General features: G+C 39.1%; 1 protein-coding gene across 1 annotated transcript in view; it reads right to left on the reverse strand.

Moving 5' to 3' along the window:
- Positions 1 to 25,455, reverse strand: part of MCF2L2 (MCF.2 cell line derived transforming sequence-like 2) — a 150,180-nt gene that overhangs the window by 84,824 nt on the left and 39,901 nt on the right. The window contains exons 6-15 of the mRNA XM_068405762.1: positions 24,715 to 24,831; positions 21,346 to 21,495; positions 20,192 to 20,316; positions 18,482 to 18,596; positions 17,694 to 17,813; positions 16,036 to 16,227; positions 15,032 to 15,223; positions 14,450 to 14,627; positions 4,622 to 4,725; positions 1,179 to 1,267 (exon numbers count right to left, since the gene is read on the reverse strand). Coding sequence (XP_068261863.1) covers positions 1,179 to 1,267; positions 4,622 to 4,725; positions 14,450 to 14,627; positions 15,032 to 15,223; positions 16,036 to 16,227; positions 17,694 to 17,813; positions 18,482 to 18,596; positions 20,192 to 20,316; positions 21,346 to 21,495; positions 24,715 to 24,831 — 1,382 coding nt within the window. The remainder of the gene's footprint in view (positions 1 to 1,178; positions 1,268 to 4,621; positions 4,726 to 14,449; positions 14,628 to 15,031; positions 15,224 to 16,035; positions 16,228 to 17,693; positions 17,814 to 18,481; positions 18,597 to 20,191; positions 20,317 to 21,345; positions 21,496 to 24,714; positions 24,832 to 25,455) is intronic.

Raw genomic sequence — 25,455 nt, forward strand, 5'->3', positions numbered from 1 at the left:
CTGATGCTTTTAAATGCTATTCTGAGTCCCCTGTTCTGAGAGAACTTTAAACTGCTTCCCCCCTTTCCCCTGCTTCCTTTCTATTCTACTTTGAACCCAAACCTTTTGTGGAACAAAAGGCAAAACTGGTGTTCCCAAGAAAGGAGACAGCTCAAAAATTTGCTTACCAACCTTCTAGGTCTAAAGTTGTTTAAAACTGCCAAATATTAGAAGCTTAACCTGTAGTTAATATTAACTTCCAAATTTGTATGTTCTCTTTAGGCAATCATTCCCCAAGAGATCTGTATCTATCTATATAACTTCTATTTCAGATCACACTTTGCACCTTTTGAAAACTAGCTGATGGTTTGGAGACCAGTCATAGTCTTTTCATAGGGTTATAATTAAATTCACATAGTAGTAAGTGGCATTTTTGTGTGTGTCTCCAGTTTGTCTAGGATAATGTATCAAACTAGTATTTATAGAAAGGTAGTCTTTTGCATCAAGTAACTTCAGTGTATACCTGTGTGAGAGAGAGGCATAACGTAAGTGTAAATTATCTAAACCACACTGAAGAAGAGAACAAAGGAAATGAAGTCAGTGAGGACTGTGGGGTTTGCCTTGTTGCAGGGGGGGTTTTGGTGGTTTGTTTTGTTTTTAATTGCTCCTGTTGGCCTAGAAACAGTGCAGTTCAATGAAATTAAAGTGGGGTTTTGTGGTACTTGTTGTTAAACTAAATGACTCTAAGTATTTGGTGTTTTAGAATACATCAGTAATAGTCTCTTTCTCAAGACTTTGCAGTAAGGGAGAAGAGATTATTGCTTGCATTTAAAAAACCAGAAGCTTCTCAGAGGCATATCATCAAATATGAATATCCTGAACACAATGAGATGATCTTTAATACTGCTTTTTTTTGTGAATATATGCAAGGCTTATTCTAATAACTTATTTTCTCATGTCATATAATTAATGCTTCTAAGAAAAAAATTGCAACCCAAAAGAAAAGATAAATCTTGCTTGCTTTTCCAGCTGATAGACTGTGTATAAATGCATGGCTATAAGCATTTCAGTGACTTGATTATAGCTAATTATTTATTAATCTTAGTGAATTTCAAAGAAGTTGTAGAGACTGTACTATAAATGCAGTTATTTGCATTCTAAGAAACAAAAAAATGATACTGGCTCATGTGCAGCCTTACCTCCTCCTTGTTGACAAGTTCTCATCACTTTCACTCATCACCAGGACTCTGCTAGATCCTCCTTGACTAGCTTCATGCATCACTTCAATCTGAATAAAAAGGACACATTAAAAGTGAAAATCCTTAATTGATGATGCTTTTATTTAGAGAACTTTAAAAGGATAAAAACCAGATCCTACCTAGTCTAGTAAGTCACTGGACAAGTTAAAATAATTGAATTCTAGATGTCCATTTTGTAAATCAAGAATACCTCCTCTATTTTTCTACTTCTTTGCTCAGCATTGACATGGGAGGCATTCTTGACTCCAGGCAGTGTCTTAATTCACTTTCTATGGTGGAAGAACATAATCTCCTTATGTAGATAATTACAGGTGTGACAGTCCGTTCCTTAGACTTTGAAATACTATTTTTTTTTTTTGTTTCCTGCCTGAAGCTAGTCCAAAGACTTCACATTTTCAGAGTTCTTTGTACAGTGCCCTATGGAGAAGTCTAGGGAACAGGTCTTGTGCCTCTGAGAAGTGTCTTTGTACTAGTGGCAGTATGATGTAAGACAGCGCATACTCTCGAATACCGAGCACAGTGTGTATGTGCAAGGGCTGTCCCCAGGTTGAAATGGACTGGGGCTTTTTACGTAATATTTTGGTAAACATTAACCTACTTCCTTGTCCAGTCTTGCGGAGTTGGATCATTTCAAGTGTGCTCCAGGCAAGTTTAAGGAGGCTTTTCCTCCTTTTGCCTGCAGCTTTAAAAGTACCAAGCACTGCTTGGGCTTCCTCAAAGGCAATCTCTTCAAATTCAGTAAAACAACTCGGCTGCTGAGTTTGCAGTTAATCCAAGCCAATATCTAAACTCCAGTAGAGTCTTTTAAGTTCCTGAGCACTTTCATTTTTAAGGGCTGATTCTAGGGAAAACAGTCTGTCTTATAGTCTACACAGCTAAATTACTTAGCTGGTTGGTGATGATGATGATGGAATCCATTAATAAACTCTCCTCACCTGAACTATTATCAGCACAAATAAAATACAAACAAATTTTATAGCCACAATGGGAAGGAAGGAGAGGGGGCATAATTTGCACTGTAGTCTTGAAAAGTAGATTTAAAAATGAATGAATGGATGTTTTTATAAAGCCTGTACCATGTTGTTGCATGTACCTAACTGTGTGGGAGGAATGCAACTGATTACCAGCATTACTGATGACAATAAGACTAACTCCAAAGTTAGTTCTGTGAGTTTAGACAAAGGTGAGACCAGCTGTATGTTCCTGCTGATAACTAGATTTTATTCTGTGCTTCTTGCTGAAGTTGTAGGCTGTTTTGGCCGTATCAGAAAATGGACTGAATTTAATTTTTGCTTTTCAGCTTTAGGGAAATACCGGTCAAATGTATGAGCAAGTCAAGGTTATGGATAGCAGAAGAGTTGGGTTTAAGTAGTTTGCATTATATCAAAAGTTAAAATTAAATCATAGAGTTGTGCCAGGTAGACAATTGATACATTTTTAGCTTTTTGTGCCTCAGGGTAACACTATTTCTCCCCTTCTCCCCCCTAAATATTCCCATTCGCCCCCCCGCCCCCCAAAAAAACAAAACAAACAAAACCCCAAAACCACTAGTTCTGATCTGTGTGGAATTTCTGCGCCAACAGGATTAAATTGGTTTTGGATATTTAGGCCGAAGTAGCACATCCATGTGTGGCTGTTACTGGTGTGAGAAGTGCTAATGTCAGAGTTTCGTTCTGTGAATTACTCATTTAAAAATTGGAAAGTCCAAAATGCTTCTTTTAAGAATACCTTCAATAATAATGGACTAAACTGGAAAACATCCAGAGAACTTCCATCATAAAATGTGATCTCTGTTACTGGCTATGTTATCATATAGCACTCACCTTTAAAATAACTAATGAACGATGAAAAAGTTAACAACTGCAACTGCAGGGGCTAGTCTCCTTTCCCTTGTATATAACCTATTTTAGGTTGGGTATTTCTTTCCCCTAGACATGTACTGACAAAGCTTATTCCCTTCCTCTTCTGCCTGCAAACTGATGAACAGTGTGAAATGGGCTACTTGCTGTTTTCGTCACACTTTCACGAGGCAGCCAAATCAAGATCATACCTTTCTCCCACACTACCCAGCTTCTTTTGCTATTCTTTTCTGAATATTAGTTGTATTATTTCCCCCAACACAGTCAGGGCCCTTTCTTATTTTTTTCATTCTCAAAACATACCTTAAATTGCATTTTTTTTTTACCATTCTAATGATATGCTGCCCTAAAGAGCTGATAATATGAATCTTAATGCAGGGAAGATGAAAGAAAATTATGGCAAAGGGATGTTATTATTTAAAAGGTGGTTTAATGCAGTGCATTAAACTTAATGGCACTGCATAAGTTTGATTTTTGTCTTATTTTTGGTAAACTTGTAACTAAAGGGGATGCTGGCAAAGTTACAAAACACTTGCGCACAGGCCAGTCAAAATACAACTTCAGTGGTATTCCTCTCTCTTTCACAGGGGTGTTTACATGGTCTAAACCTAAACATTTCAAATAAGAGAAATGTGGCATTACTTGAATTTAACAGCAGAAAAAAGAAGTCTGGTCTCTGGCTATTTCAGCCAGCTAGGGCAAATGAAATTGTAGTTACAGGAATTGCAGATGAATGAAGTTTCTGGATCCTTCTGTTTCCAGTCTTAAAATACTCAAAGAGGACCAAATGGCTGTCTTGATAGCTTGTTATCCCAGACAGTCTCTACAGCTCAAACAAACGACTCTGCTGTAAGGGCAGGGATTTTAAATGCTGTAAGGCTTGTGAATAGGGAGGAAAGGATAAGGATGTCCAAAAAGTCCTAAACAGAATCTTGCTGCAGAAACAATAATGCAACAAATCTTATCATAGAGACATAAAAGCAAAATACGTTTCCCTGAACTTTACTTGCCCATGCATCAACAGGTAACAGTGGAATTTTTCTTTGTTTTTTTGTTGCTTGCTTTGTTGGTTTGTTGATTTTTAAGTATTATATGTCTAGTCTTTCCCCCTTTGCATTGAATTTATAACTTTGTAAAACCCTGAATATAACACAACTGTAGAGGAGCTGGAATAAGATTTCAGTTTTAGAAACAAAATAGTTCATATGCTATAAGGAAGGACAGGCACTTTGGATGAACTTTATTGTATTATTGTTGGACATACCCTCCACCTTGCATCCTTTGAAAGTGATTTCTACTTCAGTGTAACTTGTTTTTCCATGTACATAAGCATAAATCTTTTTTAACATTATCATCTGAGTAACTTTCAAACTGCAATGTGACGTGTAAAAAAAATGCTTAGCAGAGAATTAACTTGTAATTGTTCAATTTTTTAAGTCCAAGTATAAATATATATAAACATATATTATATTGTTTTGAGTTCTCTCACAATATGGGATGTCCGCAAAATGCAGATACTCCTACCTTAATTCCACCTTTAGTCTTCTTAATGTTTTTCTTTTTTGATAACTCTACTTCAGAAATGGTCTTTGGAGGGCAGGAAATTTCTGTGGACCTCCTGTTGGTAGCTGAAGGAGTCAAAAAGAAAGTAACATGAGAAAATGTGTGCTAGAAGTTGAAATCCTACTTCCTAATAAAAGCAATGAGCAAAGATCCTGTCACATCAGTGGTAACTGAGAGCTTGTTTAGAGAACTGAATTGTGGCTGGAGTGGTGAAGGACCAACTGGCACAAGGGATGGGCTATGTTGTTTGGTGCTCCTCTGTGTCTCAAATTGGCACCTACAGCTCCACGCTGTAATGACTACTTTGGTTTGGCTTCCTCTCTGGCAAACATCTTTAGGGTAGCTCAGGTAAATGTTAGCCACCTGTATCAACAGTTGGGTAATTTTCACTTGCATAGTTTTTCAGCTCAGGTGTTGTTCCTTGTGTGGGTTCCCAAAGAAAGAAAATTTTGGTTCTAGTAATGGTTTGCTAATGTCTGATTATAAAGGATTGTTCCCTGTGAGGTTTCATCACATGAACAAGTCTCAAAAGAGTAATCATACAGGTGTTCAACAAGTCACTGTGACCATGTATGTAATGACAGTGTATCTGAGGAAATTATTTCAGAATATGCTCTGTCATGTCAAGTTTGTTGGGCCTTGCAAGCTCTGTAAACCACAGCTGACTGTGAGCCATCTAATGCTACTAGAGAATCATCCTTAACCACTTATCCTGAGACTGCTGTTCAAAGAAAAAGTTTAGAATGAGCTGTGAGAAGATGAATCACACATGTGGCTTGAGTAGAAAATAATCTCTCTGTTGCAGTTTGTATCTTTGTTTTAAATTGATAATGAGTTCACTGTGCATGTTATATAAGTACAAGGCAAACAGTGCTCTCCTTTTTATTAGTTGCCGAATTGATACAGGAGACCATGCATGTCATGGTAAAACCAAATATGAATACCAGATGAAATGATGAAAGAATCTGGGTCAGGCAACAAAGAACAAAATTGTTGCAATTCTGAGATTAGGTCCTTTTTAGTTTTATTCTGGGAAGACTTTCTAATTGAACAAGAACTTTTCAAAAAATAAAAGCTGGTGTTTGCAAATGCATCCAGTAACATTCTGTTTAAGATGGTTTCACCAAGTTTAATGTTTTGAGGTATTGAGACTCCTGGTTGTCACAAATAAGTTTATTTTTCTTCTCTGGGAGAAGCTGAGGGATGCGATAAAAAAGATGCAGACATCTTTGAGTGGGGAGGACATTAACAAATTTTCAAATGCCCTTGTTATTAAATTCTTCTAATGTAGTAAAAAAAAAAAAAAGAAAAAAACAGAAACACCCCAAATTATACACAGTTAAAAAGACAACATATCAGTTTCATAGACAACAATAACAAGCTGTCATTTCTTCTACCCTGTGTCTTTTCAACTGCTTTATCATGCAGTTGGGAAGAGAATTAATTAAAGCAGCTTCTCTCCAACTCATTCCTAGATCTTCCTGTTTTTATTCCATGCTGAATGACATGAAGACTTGGCAATGTCCATTTCATGCCTATTGCTTCCTCACAATGACTCCATATTAGAAAGTTTCTTCAAAAATAACTGCAAAGTCTGGCAGCCACCAGCAGCTATAATTGACCAGTAGCAGATTCTTATGGTTCCCAGGACTGAGCTGAAATGCAAATGTCTACTCAATTTGGTTCTTCAATCACTCTCTTTCAGAATATACGGCAGGGGATTTGTTTTGATTTTCAGCACTACTTTCAGCAGATGCCTTTTTCCCATCCCAAAGAAAGCTTTTCATGAAGTTGTAGTTCTTCTCGCAAAGGTATTGTTATTTCACCCAAAAAATGGTGTACTGACATTTTGAAAACAAGAGGGGGAAAAAAAAAAGGCAAGATGCCGCAAATATAAGTTATTTGTCCTTATTGTCAAAAAGTTCTTCGTACCTTTCTAATCAGCAGGTAGTATGATTTCTACCATTGGCAAAACCAGAATACCAACCTTCATCAACTATTTGATAAATTTTCAAACAGGCCCTTTAATGTTTTTCCCCATGAATCCCTGAGTAAAGTCGTTACAAGCATCAACAAATTCACTCTTTTCCCTACTAATGCATCCTGAAGATTCTATTTAGCCTTAAATTCTCATCTACCGCAGTCTTGACAAGATACAGGCTGTGATCATACCTATCACACTGAACAATATTATCTCCTGGAGCTTCTCCCAACTATATCCTATTTATACCTTGAAAAATCAGCATAAAAAAAAATATCTCAGACTTGATCACAAAAATCCTGATTCAATTAAAGAAAACCAAGACATTGTTTCATGCTCTTCCCCAGGCACTTACCAGGCACTCCTGAATACCCCAGATATGCTGCCAATGTCTAGTTACCCTATCTAAATTTGAGTTCAGTCCATTGGATTGCTCTACAAAGCTAATTCCCAAGTTTTATATATGCTGGATATGTTATTAAAAGGAATGGAAGCAAAGGAAATAACTTTAGGAAACATGAGAACTTTTGTTTAAAATAGCATGGTCAGCAATACCAAGGTGTTTGACCTGTTCATTAATCAGAAAACTTTCTAGCTTGAAGGGATGGTTAATAGTGGTGTGAAAATCCTGGCTGAAAGCAGTTGGCAGAAAACGTGGAAATCAGTTATGATTTTGATGTCTGGATCACAATTTAAAAACTGGGACAGCTCCAGGTGATCCAGGAAAGAGAGCACTGCACAGTTTAAGTGAAAGATGGCACATTCACAGAAAGCCCAAGTGCAGATGCTCCTTGATCCGGCAGCAAATTACTCAGGTCAAGTTTACTAGTTTAGTCTTGGTTTCATCAGTATGACATATTTCAGAAAGAAGGAGGCAGATACAAGATAAGCAAGCAGTCAAATCCAACTGCTTGTATTTCAGGGGTGAATTTGATTCAGATTGACACAGCAAACTTTCCCCTTCCAGTTTGACCCAGAAATGAATTGAAAACAGGAAGCAATCTGGTTTTGGTTACGCTCCAGAGTATTTTTAAGTTACTGACTGGCCCATATTCAGAGACTGCTGCATGTCACTACATTTAAGTAGTTTCTGGAGTAATTTAGAAAGAAACAGCCAAAATACCTGCCAATTATTATTGCACTAATTACTGTGGAACTAGAAGTATTTTATAAGGAAACTCCCTTAAAAAATTCAGTACAGTTGGCTGTTTCAAGGTCATTACTGTACTGTACTGCTGAGGAAGCTGAAAGTAATAGTGTTCAACTATCTACTCAAAGAACAAAGGCACAGGAACAAAGGGAAACTGTAAATATCTATAAACAGTCTAAGGTCTGCGTGGTTTCAAGATTGTTTTCATCCTATTGTTCCACAGTACTCCCCTGGATAATGAGTAATGAAGATTTCATGTTGAACTCATTAATATTTTAAATCGCTTGATGCAGCTTTTAAAGCAAATATTGTTGAAAGGCATTGTATGCAGAGGTAAACTTTCTATTGCAGGCATATTTACAGTAAAGCAGAGTTTGGGTCTATCAATCACTTGCATTCACCTGGAGCACCACTGTACTTCTCCTATGAGGCTTTACTACTGCTTACTATTTTTTAATGATCAAGTTGCATGATAACTATGGAATTACTGTTTTATTACCTGGCCTACATCAAGTGGTAATGAGGTCTGTGCTGTCCCTAAAGCTGCTAGGAAAGGACATAGACTCATGTGCTCAATGTTCCTTTGCAGTCTCTCTACCACACCATGATTGAAAAAAATTCATTGAGGACAACGTGCTGTGCTGCCTGTGGGGAAAGGCTATGCTTTCACCCATTTCCCCACCCTGCTCCTGCATGGCAGGGCACAGGCACCATGTCTCAGGAGTTTATTTCTCACAAAGTGGGGGGGGCTGCATGAAAAAGTGAGGCACAAACAGAACTGTGTGCAGCTCCTAGGTGCTCAGAGACAGCTGAAGTAGTCCACCAGGGTAACTGGCCTCAAGTTTTCTCCTGCTAGTGTAACTCATTAGCTAGCAAGAGACACAGACTGTAGTCAAGGGTTATGACACACACTCAGCACTTGCAAGACATTCAAAGCCCCCCCTCAAATAAGTACCATGCTTATGTTCAGGTCTTGTGTGAATTTCCCAACCACATGCTTCCCCAAATGTTTTCTGTGGGAGAGTTCGTGCATTCTCACTAACCACCTACAGATAAATCAGAAAGTCCTTTGGCAAGAACAGGCATGGAAACAACTAGTCTGCTAAACTGTTTATTGGGGCTTGCAGCTCATGCTGTCCCACAGGAACATGAGTTTGAAGATAATTAATGACTTAATAGTGGTTTTGAATGCTGGTGATGACAAAACCAGCATGCTTAGGCAGCTAAAGAAACACCAGAGCATCTAAGATTTATCATTTAATGACTTAATACTTTTCCATTCTTAGGCAATATAATCTAGAGTACTTTGCTCTAGCAAAATTGCTGTCGAGGCCCCTGAAAATCTGCCCATATAAGCAGCATAGGGTGAGGCTCCTGTATGTGGAATATTATTCTGTAAGGAGACGTACTACTTGGTTTCCTCAGACTTGCCCAACTGTGAGCCGCAAAATTGAAAGCATCTTTTCCTTTCCTCTACTTCGTTTATAGAAATATCTTGAACTATAGAAACTGATGGTTTCCCAAAACCATTAATGAAAATCACATGCACCATCTTTTCTGAGTCAGCTCATCTTCTCCTGCACACATCCCCAGACTCTTGCAAGGTGTTCTTTTATCCTCTGTCCAGATGTTATTACTGAGTGAGTGTTACGCATTAGTGACTGCGAGGAATGCTGGAATGGATCCAATGAGCAGTCGTACACATTTAACCGAGATGGAACCAGTTTAATTTTTATTATTTAAAGAACTGAAAAGGCTCCAGCTGTGTTCCCACATACGAATTTCATGTTCCAAGTTGGCCCTCTAAGATGCTTGTAGGGTGAGTCATGGATTTTGTATGCACAATGTGCTGTTAAACATGTTATTTGCTTAATAAGCTCACAGAAATTTTGACATCTCTGCTCCTGTATTTTACATTTATGTTGCACAGAAGTCCCTAAGTGAATATTTTATAGCATTTAGAAGACAGGAGATGCCAGAAGCAAAGCTACACATGCAACCCTCATTTTGCCCCTTTTCTGCTAAGGCATCTTCCTTCGTTCACACCCTCTAAGAATCCTTGCCTCATTCAGTGCATGAAATCAAAACCCACTAAATTCATGAGCAGCTATTCACTATTTTGATTTATCTGTATTTCTCAGTGGGGGCCCAGAGCCTTACTATCCATATGCTATTTCAATCCCTGCTCTGAAAATAATTGTCTTTTTTCTAATGGTCTTTTTTACAATTCAAGTGCTTTATAAGTATTTCCTGAGTTGTTTTCACAACATTTCTCAGAGGTAACAGGCTGTTATCAACCACACTGAGATCTCCAAGTTCCATAGATAAAGATCAAAAGAGAATACACTACTCTGGGAGACCAATGTGACATTTTTAGGACTGAATTTTCTGGTTACTGAGTATTATATGTCACTCCACATGTTCAGGAGCACATGCTCCACCCAGCAATTCTGATTTCAGTCTTTCACTGCTCTTTCAATGTGGATTGCTTTATGGAATTGCAGAAGTTATTAAAAACAAAACCCCTCAAATTGCACTAAGTTGAATCACAATAACACCCACGTGGGTTTTTAACAGGGTTGAAACCTTTAAACCTACTGCACAGCAGCAGTAAGTAGTTACAGTTTCAGGGGTGACTCCAGAACAGTTGAAACCCATCTAAACTGGGTCTGCTACAGTTCTCCCTTTCCTCCCAACCTCTGGCCACACACTTCTGTCTCCTTTTTTGTCAGCACTTCTGTTTATGGAACTGGATGAGGAGGAGCTAACCTAGCCAAAATAAAGCAAAAAAACCCTCCACAGCAACATTTTTCAGTTCCCTCCTTTGTTCCCACTAGTTACCTGACTGTAAGTACTGAGGGAAAGCAGAGTCACAAACACATTGCTGTGCTGAGCAAAGAGGAGAGGAGAAAGGGAGACTATGACAGTCCTGCATTAAGAAGGGCTTAAGCTGCTGCAAGATCATACTGTAAGGGAAGAAGCAGTGCAGGGGATAAGAAACTATTTTGTCTCTGAGTTCCAAAGATTTTTGCTGACAACAGAAGAAATGAGGCTATAGGAGCCAAACTGTAGCAAGTTCATACCTAATGAACTTGTACAAGCTGAGATTTTTTTTTCCCCCCAAGTGCTTATAATTCTGCCAAATCTGGACACTTTAGGAAGGGACAAAACTATTTTGTACTGCCATGTTCCAGCTCATGCCACAAAGGTAACTAAAACAAGACAATTTTCCTAGCCTTGTTCACTGAGGTGGGCAAACCATTTTTTACTGAAGTTTTCCAAGAAAGTGTCAGGCTGAAGATAGCCTTTGGGAAAGTTTCATTTCAAAGAGTGAGAGTTTGGGAGAATTACAAGCAAATGAAAATAGAGAAATGCTAACTATAGTCATCCCTAGTATCTTATATTATCATTTACAGCTCTGTGGCTCATCCTACTGTGCCTGACAGCCTATGGGCAATACTAGCCTGTGTGGTTTGACTTTGTGGACCTGTTCCCACTCACTCCAGTTAACGAGTTTGTACAGAAAGACACTCCACAAATACATAGTCAAATCATCAAAAATGATGCCCTCAGAAGTGAACTAGAGCAAAGACACTTCCCCATCAAGTGCCAGTTCTTTCCTCTCAACACACACAAGGACAAGTTTAGCCATTAGCAGTATTGGAGCAGCTTCTGCTGTGAGAAAACAGAGTTCTTGAAATAGGGTGTCATATATACTATGTATATTTTCAAGGTATTTATTATAAAAGGATCAGCAGAGGGTTTTCTGTGTTTTCTGGGTTGATCTGTGAATAATATTTAAGCAGATTGCCACAGCTAAAATGTGCACCAAGTCCAGCTGGCACTTTTGAGCATCATGATAATTCCAGTACTAGTTTTTCAATGTTGAACAGGCCAGTCCCTGAAAAATTTACAAGTTCATTTGTGAAACCGAAAGCTTCAAGGAAAAATGGGATTAATTTAAAATTTTACTTCAAAATTTCCAGACCCATAGAAAAGCATTGGGTAAGGGAGAGTTTGCAGTGCAGCTCTGAGCTGCCTTTCTGGATCTTCACTAAGCTAAGACTTTGCCGAGAGTCACCAGAGACCAGGAGGACATAGACATAAGAAACAGTCAGAGTCATTTCACTGATAAAAATCTGCCCTTTCTCTCATACATGGTATCAGCTCTGCCTGAATGCACCTCTCTATATGTCCATGTAAAATGAAGAGTCTCACAGTTACAATGAAGTTACTGTCTCCTGGGCATTGGAACAGGATGCCCAGAGAAGTGGTGGAGTCACCATCCCTGAAGGTATTTAAAAGACGTGTAGATGTGGTGCTTAGGGACATGGTTTAGTGGTGGACTTGGCAGTGTTAGGTTAATGGTTGGACTTTATGATCTTAAAGGTCCTTTCCAACCAAAAGTATTCTATGATTCTATGATTTCATGCCTGAGCCTTCTCATCTGTTAAGATTTTTGCATCAGCACACCGAACTGGATTGAATTTTCCCTACCTCTCCTTGTTAGGGAAATGGAGAGTCAGCAAGTGAAAACAAAACAAAATCTATTCTGGAACAAATGCAACTTTTTTTCCTTTCACAGACAACCATTGCAATGCTGCTGCGGTATTGTTACATCTGCTGCCTGGGGACAAAAGCCTTTCTGCTTACCACATTTTATTGCCTTTGCCTGCCTTTATATGTACACAGCATAGGAACATTGTATTTTCCTGTTGCCATATTCTATTTTGCAAGCTTTTAGAAATATTCAGGTATGTCCTGGGTAACAAATAACAATGAGTTACAGTATCTATTTCAAGAAGGTGCTCTTAGCCGCTTTCATTTTTCCAAGATGGTGCTCAATAAATTCTCCCCATAAATAAATGCTGATTCTGCATTGATCCTGTGAATGTGAAGAAAGGGTACAGAGGAAAGTCCAAAAGAGGGTAGCTTCCAGAAGAACAGAATTTCACAGTCTCATTTTCAAGGCTTGGAATAGGACTCAGTGTCCCTGTTTCTATTCTCAGCCACATTTCAGACTCAGACTGTGAAACCCCTTGGTGAATCACTCAGTTTATCTGTGCTTCATTTTTCTTTCTGAAAAAAAAAGAGAGGTTAAAATACTTACCAGTAGTTGCCAAGTGCTTTTGCATTCTGAGGGAAAGGGCACTCAGGAAATTCAAAGTATAACTCTTTGTAGTGGACAATTGGATAATACCCAAAGGATGCCATTACACAGCATATGTAAATACACATGTACTGTTCATGGCAGTTAAAGTAACTGTTTTTGAAACCCAGGATAAGCTGTAGATAGTCAGAGACTTCCATTTCTTTGTACGGAGGTTCTCTAGGTCGATCATCTTCATGCATAAAGAATCTGAATGAGATGCTATAGTCTACTTAATCGATGTCTGAACGGGACTGGGTTGCACTTTGCATCTCCTCAGAGAACAACTGGAGTAACGTTTTAAAATAAATTTCATCTACCTGTTAATTTGCAACAGGACATCGGGGCTAATCGTCACACAGTTATCCTGTATTGTGTTGTGTAACACTGAACTGCAAGGCAAGGGTCAGAGCAAGGGAGCATCTCATGATTTGCTGTGAAAGAGCTGATAATATTGGATTGGCTGTATGAACAAGAATCAAAAAACTTAAAGCATTGTCATTTATATACTAGTGACTATTTTTTAAGGTTCTATCTATACCAAAATTTTAATTACAAAAATCTGCAAGTGCTCTAAAATGACAGGAAAGAACTTCAAGAAACACAAATACGGACACTGCGTGCATAAACGGAAATGCAAGACTAGCTTTCAGCCTGAAGATGCACTTTCACAATAGGTGAAAGCCATTCTAAAACTGTACTACCGCTAACAGGGACTAACTAGCTCTGACCTACTGACCCCATAACCCCATTTTTCTGCAACTTCCTTTGCTTCAGCACTCGTGACCACGCAGTGAACGATCTGATCAATTTTAAGTTAGTGCTGCTTTGAGAAGGTGATCGGGCTATGTGATCTCCAGAGCTCCCTACATTTTTCTAACTCATGCAATGGAAACTAACTACTACATTTTTGCAGTCAGTTTATTCGAGTTTTCAAGGTGAACCACAGCTCATATATAGTCATATAGCTAATTGACTGCCAACAACAGTGCAAGAGGGGAACATATTGCTGGAGGATGTGTGGGTAGCAGAGCAGAACCTCTTCAAAAGCATTGTGGTCTCAGCTTGCCTTAAGCCGATAGTGAAGCTGAAACTTGAGGTAGCAGCTATATGCTAAGAACACAGCTAGCATGGTTTTGGGGAAAAAAGTACAGATGTCAAACCAGCATGGTAACCAGAAGATGATCTTCCTTGGTGAGAAAGGATGAGTGTTGGGCAGCACAGGAGAACAACAGGGACATTTGTGTGACATTGTGATAGTAAGCCTGGAAAGCAAAATGGTCAGGCTACTGGCTGTCTTAATCCTCCTAAGAAAGCAAAGTTTATTTTTTGATTCACCCTTGTTTGTACATTTGCAGTGACCGATATTTCACATTCGTTTTTAACAGGTGGGCCTACAAAGCTGACACTGAACATGAAATGCAAGTTTTCATTCTGATAACAAAAATTAAACATGACTGTGCGGACAAAACATTGGTGTGTGTCTGAAAGCATCTGTTCACGTCCTACCTACTACTGCTGGTCTGGTAATCTTTGGTGATGCTCGCTTTGGGGAAGATTCAGGATGTGGGGCAACAGGTTGTACTGGCCGGGTCTGTTTGGCTGCCAGCTTCTTCAGACTTACTTGCCTCTTGTCAAACATTTCTTGTACATCTTCTAGTTTTTGTAGAATTCTTTGGGCATTGGCCTAGACAAAGAAAAGGCAAACAACAGATGGTAGTCAGTGCTGGACTGAGCAAGTTAAGAAAGGACTTCTGTTACCCAGACTCAGACTAGAGCTGAAGATCATACTGTGCTGCAGTTTAATGCAACCCAGCCCATGCAGTCTGCACAGATCTCAGTTTCACTGAGTAGGACGTGGTGACTCATGCAGCTATCTAGCACTACTCTGAAGAAAATCATATCTGTGTTCCATGACTACTCATCTGAGTAAAACTTATTGCCCCAAATGCTCACCTCTGTGCCCTACTGGGAAAGGGAAAGGGGCATTTTTGAGCAGACTCAAATATATAGCTCAGTAGACTCTGATGTACAATGCAATTGGTAATTTTGAAATTCTAAGTGAGTACATGCACATCTGAGGGGTTTTACCTTTATTTCGGGCGTGAGGATCATGTCAAACTGATTGTAGAATTCCTTTGGATTAGAGAGCTGGTGTTCTTTAGCTGTTACCAGGAACTTCTCAATTTCAACGAGTGCAGTTTCAGCTCCCTCTTGTGACTGGCACTTGTCCACAGCTTGGGAAGCCAAGAGGTAGATTCCAGCTTCACACCATTGGCTTGCCTTTAAAGAAAAATGGAACAAGAAGGACTCTGTCATCACTGACAGTCCATGTTGTGAAGTGTTGCTTCCACTCCATGAAATACAGATTTGCCCTAACGTGTCACTAAAGGGCATGAATGTTACCCAACAGTTCCTGGCCACAAGTCACCCCACCCAGATAAGCAGAACAATAGCAAGTTCAGTTCAGCTCTCATGGGCTAGATGATCCAGTAACATGTAAAATAATAACATTCTGAGCAGAGAGGAGAAGTGTTACTGTGGTTGCTTCAAATCAAATCTGTCAGCTGTACTACCTCATTTTGATGTTCAGTCACACAGTTCTCCAAAAAACGAAACGAATATTTGAACCATATCAAAACTCACCCAAACTTCTTAGGCCTATAAAAGTCAGTTAAAAACACTCCAAAGCAGGCTTTCACTGTAAAATTTTGTTAATTCCTGTTTCAGATGAGGCTGGAATAACATGCAGACATTCTCAAAGCATTTAGCTTGCTACTCTAGCTAGATCAGAGAAAGTGAAAACAACTGAACATGCAGAAAATTGTTCCTTTTTAAATACTGGAATATATTTGGTTCTCATTTCAAATTCAGGCCTAGCTCAATCTTTTGTTAGTTTCATTTCCTACTTTTCATCATCTTAAGACCATAATTACGGGAAGATACTGCTCCAATTTTTATAGTAACAGTTTCTTAATGAAATGGAGAAAAAAGGAATAAATACTTTTTCTCTTCATCCAAATTACCTGAGCTTATAAACACATTCATTTTCAATAGAACCTTACCAGGGCTGTTATATGAGAAGGTTCACTCACCTTATCTAATTGCTTATGCAGCTCAAGAGACTTTCCCAAAATATCATACTTTTTCTTGGTCTCATTGGTAAAGTCATCACAAATACGCCTGAGTTCAACACACTTTGGTCTAATGGAGTCAACTGCATAATGGTTGTTTTGGATGAGCTGTTCGCCATGGAGAGCTAGAGACTGAGCCTTCTCCAAAGGTTCCTGTGAAATTAATGAGAAAAAAATGTAAAGTTGGATCTTAAAATGACATGCATAATAAAGATAATCCATCTCTGTAATCCCTGCTGTAGCCTGGAGGTAAAGGTTTGGGATATTAATCTAGATGGTATGTCTTACTTTACGTTTACATTGAAGACCAACTTCATTGTCAGTGAGTATATTGAAACACAAAAGGTTCCATCTGAACATCAGGAAACGCTTTTTTACTGTGAGAGTGACTGAGCACTGGATCACGTTGCCCAGAAAGGTTGCAGGGTCTCCATCCTTGAAGATATTAAAAAGCCGTGTGGACAACCTGCCCTCCTGGACAACCTGCTCTGGGTGGCCCTGCTTGAGCAGGGGCATGGAACAAGATAACCTCCGAAGGTGCCTTCCATCCTTAATCATTCTGTGATAACTGTGATTCTGTGAGTATATGCCACCTTCTTTCTCACATACTTTCTCACATACTTTCTTTGCAGGGAAAAAAGGTTTTTTTCCCTGCAAAGTTCCCAATAATCAAAAAAGCTTGTATTTTTTTCTACTCACTAACCGTCAGGTTTATAATGCTTTAGTTTATTTTTGACTCCAAGATATATTTTGGAAAATTCTTGAGATCCTACTGACTGAGTACAATTCATAAGCTTAGTCACAATAGGATGAAATTAGAGGTGGCTAACAGGAATAGAGCACACATCAATATGTTATGTGATGTGGACAATGGAAGGGAAATGCATGTTACTATAACTTTTATTCCTTTAGGCTTCTGCAGAAGAGCTATGCAGAGATCATATATTTCTAAATCTTAATCCTATTCTTAAAAAAGATCATAGAGTCATAGAATGGTTTCGGTTGGAAGGGACCTTAAAGATCATCGAGTTCCAACTCCCCTGCCATGGGCAGGGACACCTTTCCACTAGACCAGGTTGCTCAAAGCCCCTTCCAGCCTGGCCTTGAATGCTTCCAGGGAGGGGGCATTGTCAACTTTTCCATTTGTTCATGTGCGTCCTTCTCTGAGTCAACTTACTCGTTTGTTCAATGCTTTCTAATAATACTAAATGTGATGTATATCACAGCTGATGGAATTACAAAGTCCAAATGTCTAGAAAAGAAAGGTCTTTATTGGAAGGCGTGGGTGTTCCTCACACTGCTATGAGTCTGAACAGAGTGGTCTTAACAGGTTACCTTGCCCAGGTGACGTTTAAGTATTCCAAGCTTTTTAGATTCCAATGAGGACCCTAACCTTTCCTGGTTCAAAATACAGATTTTTGAACTGGGTTCTAGCTTTCCAAGTAATGAACTAGAACTACTGGGTCTGAACAACTCTGGCTTCTGGAAATTCGGATCTGAGTTTTGCAATTTAAAACAATGACTCATGAGAAGAGAGTAAGCGTGATGTAAGGACAGTGACAGAGAGGAGTCTAGAAGATCATGTCTATAGCAGCTAGAATACTATATTGAGTGCAAACCTGTCCTTTCTCTTCCAGTTGTTTCTGTTCCCTTAGGAGATGCTCTACTCGAGTCACACTGTCTCCAATGTCAGCAAAACCTGCTTGGGCTTTCGTGAGATTATCCAATAACAGTTTTACCTAAAACAACAAAAAAAACATAAACCAAAAAAAAACCAACAAAAAACCCCACCCTGAACCCCATCACAAGATACTCCTAAAATGATAACAAACCTATGGCTTCTAAATATTCACCTACATCTTTTAGAAGAGACTGCATCTCAAGATTAGTCTTCCAGCTCATTCCAAAATGGAAAAGCCAAGGAATAAAGCAACAATCAACTATTCTTCAGGGAGCTGCCCTGCTTCTCACTATTTATTTAAGCGCACACAGTTTTGAAGACCTGTAACTCCAGAGTCTATATTACTCCAGAATCTGTATTACTCCAGCCTCTGGGCTGACAGCTGGGCTTGCTGAACTGTATTCTGTTGACTCTGGTGGGATTGGCAACTTACCACCACAGAAGTGACATTTGGTAACATCACACATAAATGCAAAATGATCTATCAAGAAGTTGGTGTTTCACACTTTGGCCTAACAGGCTTGCACTTTCCTCACTGTGCCTTATTCAAATGTTGTAAGATATATGATAGCTGTCAGGAATTTAATTTTTGAATATCTATTTCCTATTTTATAATGAAGGGCTTCTCTCCCAGCCTCCCTTTTGGATTGCCAGTATACTCTAAGTATGGGTAAAATTTGACCTTATTTACCAAAGAAGGCTAGACAGAATGAATAAATGAAATACCTCTCTAAAATCATGTTCAAAGTGTCGAAGCTGCAGGCATTGTTCTAGTTTTAGGTGATGCTTGGTCCAAAATTGATCAAAAGCCTTTTCTGTTTCATCCAGCTGAGCCAACAATCTGTTAACAAATCAGAATGAAAAGAATGAACTTATTTCCTATACTTCATTTCTTCTGAGTTGCACCAATTGATGGCAGAAAGCAGAGTAGGGAATTGGTGGGGAGCCTACACCCATGTAAGAAGGCTCTGTGTCAACTTTTCCTTAAGCAAGGGAATGAAATTTACAGTGGGACAGGCAGGACTGTGACTGATGAGTGACAACCACATGTATGCACTGTGACAGTTGCAGTCCTGCCTCCTGACCTGCAACAGGAACACAGAGCTGTTCCATGTGCTGGCAGCCAAAAGCAGCTGTCTCTCCCTAGCTTCCACCCAATTATTCAAAGATAATTCACCCCAGGCTAATGCAGATTGAATAGGATATAATTATTATTTTAAGGAATGTTTAAAGCAGAACTCTACAACTTGTTCATTTTCTTCACCCATCAGAAATAGGCAAGGACCAAATGATTTTTCCCAGTCCATTGAAAACAACAGATTAGAAGCTCCTAGTGCCTCCCATGGACATTGTTTCACTTGTGTAAATGATGTTTCATTGTGTAAATGATGAAACATTTATTTGCAAAGAAATAGTATCACAGTGTCACACATCTTGAGTAAAGTGTCTAACACCAGACTAGTGAGTCAGGCTCACAGTCTCTCAATGATCTATTAATTATATCACAAAGTAGAACAGTTTAAACAGAAAAAAATGAAAACAAAGTCTTCTCTGAATATCCTATATTCTAATAGATGGGCACTCTTTGGGCAGGCAGGAGACCAGGCCTGATCTCCTACAAGCCCAGTGAGTGCTAGAATCATCAAGTTATTGGGGAAACACCAATAGCTCACTCCTATTCCTCTCAAAAACAAAGTTCTGGTTTCAATCTATCCCTGAAAAACGTGGGTTTAATCAAAGCTAGTTGTTGAATTCAAGATGAATTTGCAAATTCATTTGGGATGACTGTTTAAAGGATTTTAAAGTATTCAGTGAAAAATATCAGCTCAGCTTTACTTTTGGCAGCTTTTGGCAGTGAATGCAGACACGTTGAAACACTAGCATGACATTTCTCTTTCCACTGCATCACATGGCACAGCAGAAACTTCTACATGGAACTAAAAGCTTTATGTTAATAACTAGCATTGCAGGCAGGAAGAGGGGTTTCCCCCTCTCTCTCTCTCTGCAGCTGTGAAGGGCTATGTTTCAGAGTATCATCATCATCTGTTCCTCCCCCAGCATTGCCACAGACATGCACAAGCACATACCCTCTCATCTCACATGGATTCAGATGCCACTTTCTAACCAGGCATAAAAGTTTGGAGGATGCATGTTATGGGGAAAGTAAGTCCCACATCAAATCTTCAACCAGGTGGTTGAATTACCAAGAAATTACCAAAAATTACCAAGAAATTCAGGACTTGTTTGAATTTGCCTTGACAGTTTAATCAAGTAACTTCCTCAAAGCTATTCCCTTCTCCAAGTTACCTGTCTAATAAATCCTGAAGAGCTGAACCAGTAGGAATTTATAACCTGCATATTTAAATAATTTAAATTACACTTGCATTTCTTAGGAATAAATTAGCAACTTGCACAAGGTAATCTAGCTTCACTGACCTTTCTACTGTTGCCACATTTTCCAGTTCATCTGGACTGAGTTTGCTGTTGGCGCTTCGGGTGACTGGCTCCCTAATGCATGTCAGTAGGGTGGCCCCCTGCTTCACAGCTAGTTTCAGCTCATCCTGAGGGAAAAAAACAAGCCAGAGAAATTGTATGTACTTATTTTAACAATGCTGACATTTCTTAGATGGACAACATCATAATGCTAAAGGAGGATTCTTTCGTAGATATTTAATACTTGGAACAAAATATAAATGCTTACCAAAGATGATATGTCTTTGTAGAAATGCAGAGACTACATCTATTCGCTTTGAATAGTAGATATATTTCTGAGAAAAGGAATAGTATATAACTTCTAGGCAGACTGCATTTCTGACCAGACAACTTGCAGAATAAATTATTGTACCACAAATTGAATGTGTGCCACAGATTGTTCAGTGAGCTGAGAGACTGTGCTGACACATTGCACTTCTTAATGGAATTTCCCTAAACAACATTGTGACATGCTGAGCCACAGTAGGTCAGCTATCAAGGAGTCATTCACAGAAGGAGGTGTCTTCCCAGCATGAAAGATGAGCAATGAATAGGACAATGAGGCTCAAACATTAACATGTCAGCTGAGGAGTCCCCACATCACTGCACACTTCTTGCACAAAACTTGTTCTTGTGCTAATATAGCTTAAGTAGTATTTTTTCTCTTGTGTTTAACCTAAGGAGTTTGTTGGCAGCAGCAATGTTTTCTTCTGAGCCTTACTCTGCAAAGCTAAGCTTGCCCCAACTTTTTTTTAAAAACCAAAACAACAGCAATCATCTAGTTAGACCATTCTGTCTATTCCTGGATTATCCTCACAGATGTTCTCTACATCTGCTCCAGTGTGAGTTCATCCTTTTTGATGAACTCTTCATCAGGAGCCTATGCTATTCCAGATGTGATCACATCACACTCTCTCATACAGTAGAAGTGACATTTCCCTGTTCTATCATTTCTGAAGCTGTAAAAAGTCTTTTTTCATAGTTGAATCAAATTGACCTCCTGAACCCAGGTTTCTCTTCTCTTCAGTAGTTTCCAGGCAATGGCCTCCCAAATGATGGCAGAAAATTTTGTTAAATCAAAAATCATATATTACGCTGATGGAGCTGTCAACATTCACCTTCAGTTTGCTATGCTGGTCAGTGTGTGTGGAGAGGAGCTCCTCTGTGCACTGCACATCGTTTGGAAGTTCAGTCTCTGCTAGGTCTGTTCCAAAGGTCTGTAGCATCTGTGCTGTTGTTTTAACTGTCATTGCAAAGTTTTCAATAGCCTGGAAAAGCAAAAGCATAAAGTCACAAACTGGTTATTTACCATTAACTCTTTAACTATGCTTACTCCTTCAGGCACCCTGTGCTGCAAGTATTACACACCTGTAAAGCTGGCCATGTTGCCCTTTTTTGGGTGGATATGCTAAAAGTTACAAATTAAATCCTGTGTCACAAATTATCTTTTCACAGGCCTACAAGTATTATCATCTCCATGAACCAGCTGGAGAACTCCCAGAGCTTAACATACATAGCGAAACCACAGAGGACATCAACTTCAAAGCCAGGACTGGAACTTCAGATCCTCTGCCCATGCTTGCTGGGAAATTCTGCTGTGTTTGAAATTTTAATTAAGGTTTTATTTAAGTTGAGGAGTCTCCGAAAGTATATAGGGCAAAGTCTTTATACATTTATATTTATACAGCCATTGTTCACTCAGCAGCAAACTGTCTTCCCCCTGACTTCTGAAAATGTACATCTCCATCCTGCCTGTCTTTACTAAGATGCATTCCAGTCACTCCCTCCCATCTGTTCATATTAGCACACAAATACAAGAACAACTTACTCCAAATACAGTTAAAATGCATAAATTCATTGGAGCATTGCTGTTTCTTTATCACTGGGATACACCAACACAAAATTTGTCAGAAATCCGCAGTTTTGCTCAAGGAGGGGGAAGTGAGGAAGGCTTAAAAAAGAATACTGCCTTTTCAGAGTACAATATATTGTTCAGCATTGTGAGATGTGATTAAAACCTTTGTATCTAATAGCAAGTACCTGCATGGGATGTTTTTTCATGATCATGCCCCAGTTTCTTTAGGGACTGTATTGTCCTGTATAGCTCTTTATTCTTTACACTTTTTGATCTAAACCACCCAATGGTTTGAGTCAGTCAACAGCACTAGGGATGATCTTACACTCAGTCAAACACTACACTTAGTTGTTGCAAGTTGCATTCCCTTCTCCAGCAATGATGGGAATTCCTCATTTGCAACGATGACAATTAAAATTATGCTGTATGCTCAGTGAAAAACAAACTGGAGGTAGATCATCATTCAAAAGGTGCAGTGAGAAATTACATTCCACATATGTGACCTGAAACATGCCCCAGATGAGGCAATGCTAGCAGGGTTCATAGCCTTCCTCCCTTTTTCCCATACATTCATGCCTGCTTTCAACATAAGCAGTACAGACCCATATATGCTCTGGTTTAGTGCTTAGCAGCTGTAGCCTGCTGTTCTCAGCACTGAAACTACTGGATTAAAGTTGGCTGAAATGTCACACTTCTGACTGCAACACAGATAGAGCCATCCATGACCAAAGGGCATTTACTAAAAGCCAAAAATGTATTCTGTGGGGAAGAAAGCTCATAGGCTCCTACCATTCAAGATACGAAAGCAGAAACAAAGAACGATGCAGCAAGATTGCTGTGTCACTACTGTTTAGCAGCAACAGTTTAAAGCTGTTTTAGAAAAAAAAGCACTGTCAGTACAAGATATTAGAACACTAAGGGAAGCAGCAAAGGGCATGAAGACAGGCTGAAAGTCAGGCAGTTTCAAGGTGCCGTGGAGGCTTCCACTTCCCTGATGGCCTCTTTATCCAGCAGAGATTCCTTGTCTGACTGCACCACGCACCATGAGCTTATCAGTGTTTCACTTAGTAGCATGCTTGTCCCCACCCTCTCCTGTGTGTGAGCAATAAATTGTTTCATATACCTAAGTTATGTCTGTGGGGATTTTTTAAAGTCTCTGTGCTTGGTAAAAGTGTTTCAAACAAATTTAACCAAAAGATCTGAGGATTATATAGCTACTCTCACCTCAAATCTTGGCTCACTTTTATTTGCATATTTTACCAAACTATATGTTCATGCTTTATGTAAACTCCTGTCATTAATAAACAATACAGCCTTTCTTGTACCTCTTTTTACTCCCCTTCCTCATTTTTTCAAGCCTTTAGCTGTTTGAAAGCTCACATAGATGATTCCTTCAGACTCACCTCTCCTGCAAGGACAGTTTCATATTTTTGATACTTTTAACATGTAAGCCTGTTCACCTATCTCAATCCTAACCTCACTGTAGTCAACACAGCTATAAATGTAGCAAACCAATGTTAGAGGAAATTCAGATTCTGTGTTTGCATATTTAGAAGGCTGAAATATTTGGTAGTTCTCAAGAAGAGTAAAATTTAATTGTATAAGGACAGTAAAGCACAGAAAATGATAGCAGGAAAGTGACAAAAGTGATTTCACTTAAAACAAAGCTACCTCAGAAAAGCTCTTTCCAAGCGTTAGACCTCATCTGCAGGTCAGCAACAACAGACTCAAACCCAAGGCTGCTCAGAACACCGCAAAACAGTGGGGCTACTTAGGTGTGAGCTCTAACATACCAGTCTTGCAAGCAGACCCACAAAGACAGATGCAAACGTTGCATACAGTCTCTGAGAAATTAATTCCTTTTCTAGGATCAAGACACAGCTTTGCCCCTTTTTGCTTAGATAGGATGAGACAATATTTTGGCTGCTGACGTGCCAGAGTTTGGGGTCTGGTTTTTGTGAATGATCACCTTTTCTAGGCACCATAATGAATTGTTTACATTGTTTTGAAGCAGCCACTGAGATGCGTTAACCAATCCAAAAAGGGAACAAACAAACCTGTAACAAGTTTCCTCAAAGGCAACAGAATAAAAAGTCTTTCTGCCTTCCTACAATTAACTGTTCTTCAGTTACTCAGAATAAGACCCAGCTGGAGCACATGTTTACACAGCAGAGAAATGAAAACAATGGGAAATAAAATCTAGTGTCTTGAGTATTTTTCTTCTCTTAAAAACATGGACATAATTAATCATTGAAGTGAGAATCTTGGCCTTTGATTCAGTAAAGTGCTAGAGCATATGTTCAACTTCAGCCATGAGCTGAGAAAGCCTATTAATCTCATCAATTATTCAAAAAGCTAAGAACGTGCCAAAGGGCCTTGCTGAGTAAGAATACAATGACACTGTTAGGCCCTAGTCCAGGTCAGCAGTAAGATACAGATTACTACTTCTGTTGCAGACTTTTGGGGAATTTACCTTTCTCTCTTTGAGTCATGGATTTCCTCTTTCCATGAGTCCCTAGCAGAATCTGTAGGCTGAAATGCAGCTGAAGAGTTATTACTTAATTGTTGCTCTGCATTCATCATCTGAACAATTCTAGGTTTGGACACATGTAAGAACAACACCAACACTCACAGTTCTGTGATGTATCCACTGACTGTGGCCGTACTCCAAGGTTCCTCCCAGCTCCCGAGTCAGCTGACTTTTGTCAATATAGCCATGGAGATCGGAGACAGAATTTAACATGATGATCTGAAACAAATCCAAACACAATGGACAGAGAAATAACGAGCCCTTTCAATCATTGTTCCTCAGATCTGGGTCTGCCTTAAACATATATGACCAAACTGCAGTTCCACCACAGGCAGTAAGTTCTCATTATGTATTTGTTCATGCAATGGGCACAGTTTATATCCAGTAGATTTTGCCTTCTCAACATGTACTTGGCCATTCTTGAACTAACCATAATTTGACATCATCTTGCTCCTTGCTATGCTGAGGATACAGTCATTTTGCATATGTGTCAAGAGCAAAAGTATGTTATTTATAATGTTCACACAAACTTCCATCAAATAATTTCAATATTTTCTAGATAACTGTTATTTACAGAGAAATGGAGGAGCAGGCAGGTTAAACAGCTTCCTCAACAACAACCACTTGATCCAGGGAAGTGCTGAAATGAGACCATTGAGAATAAGATTTTCCTTTCAGTTGCATCATTTTTATGGCGCTGTATGCCCACTGAGTTCACTAGTATTGTTCCATTTTAAACCGTAATGAAATAGAAAGGAGAGACAAACCTAACTCCATTTTCTTACTTTAGAGTCTCCTTACCACTAGACCTCCTTAACGAAAGCAAAAGCAGGTTTGCATTCA

The sequence above is a fragment of the Nyctibius grandis genome, chromosome 8, assembly GCF_013368605.1.
Source record: "Nyctibius grandis isolate bNycGra1 chromosome 8, bNycGra1.pri, whole genome shotgun sequence".
Lineage (NCBI taxonomy): Eukaryota > Metazoa > Chordata > Aves > Nyctibiiformes > Nyctibiidae > Nyctibius > Nyctibius grandis.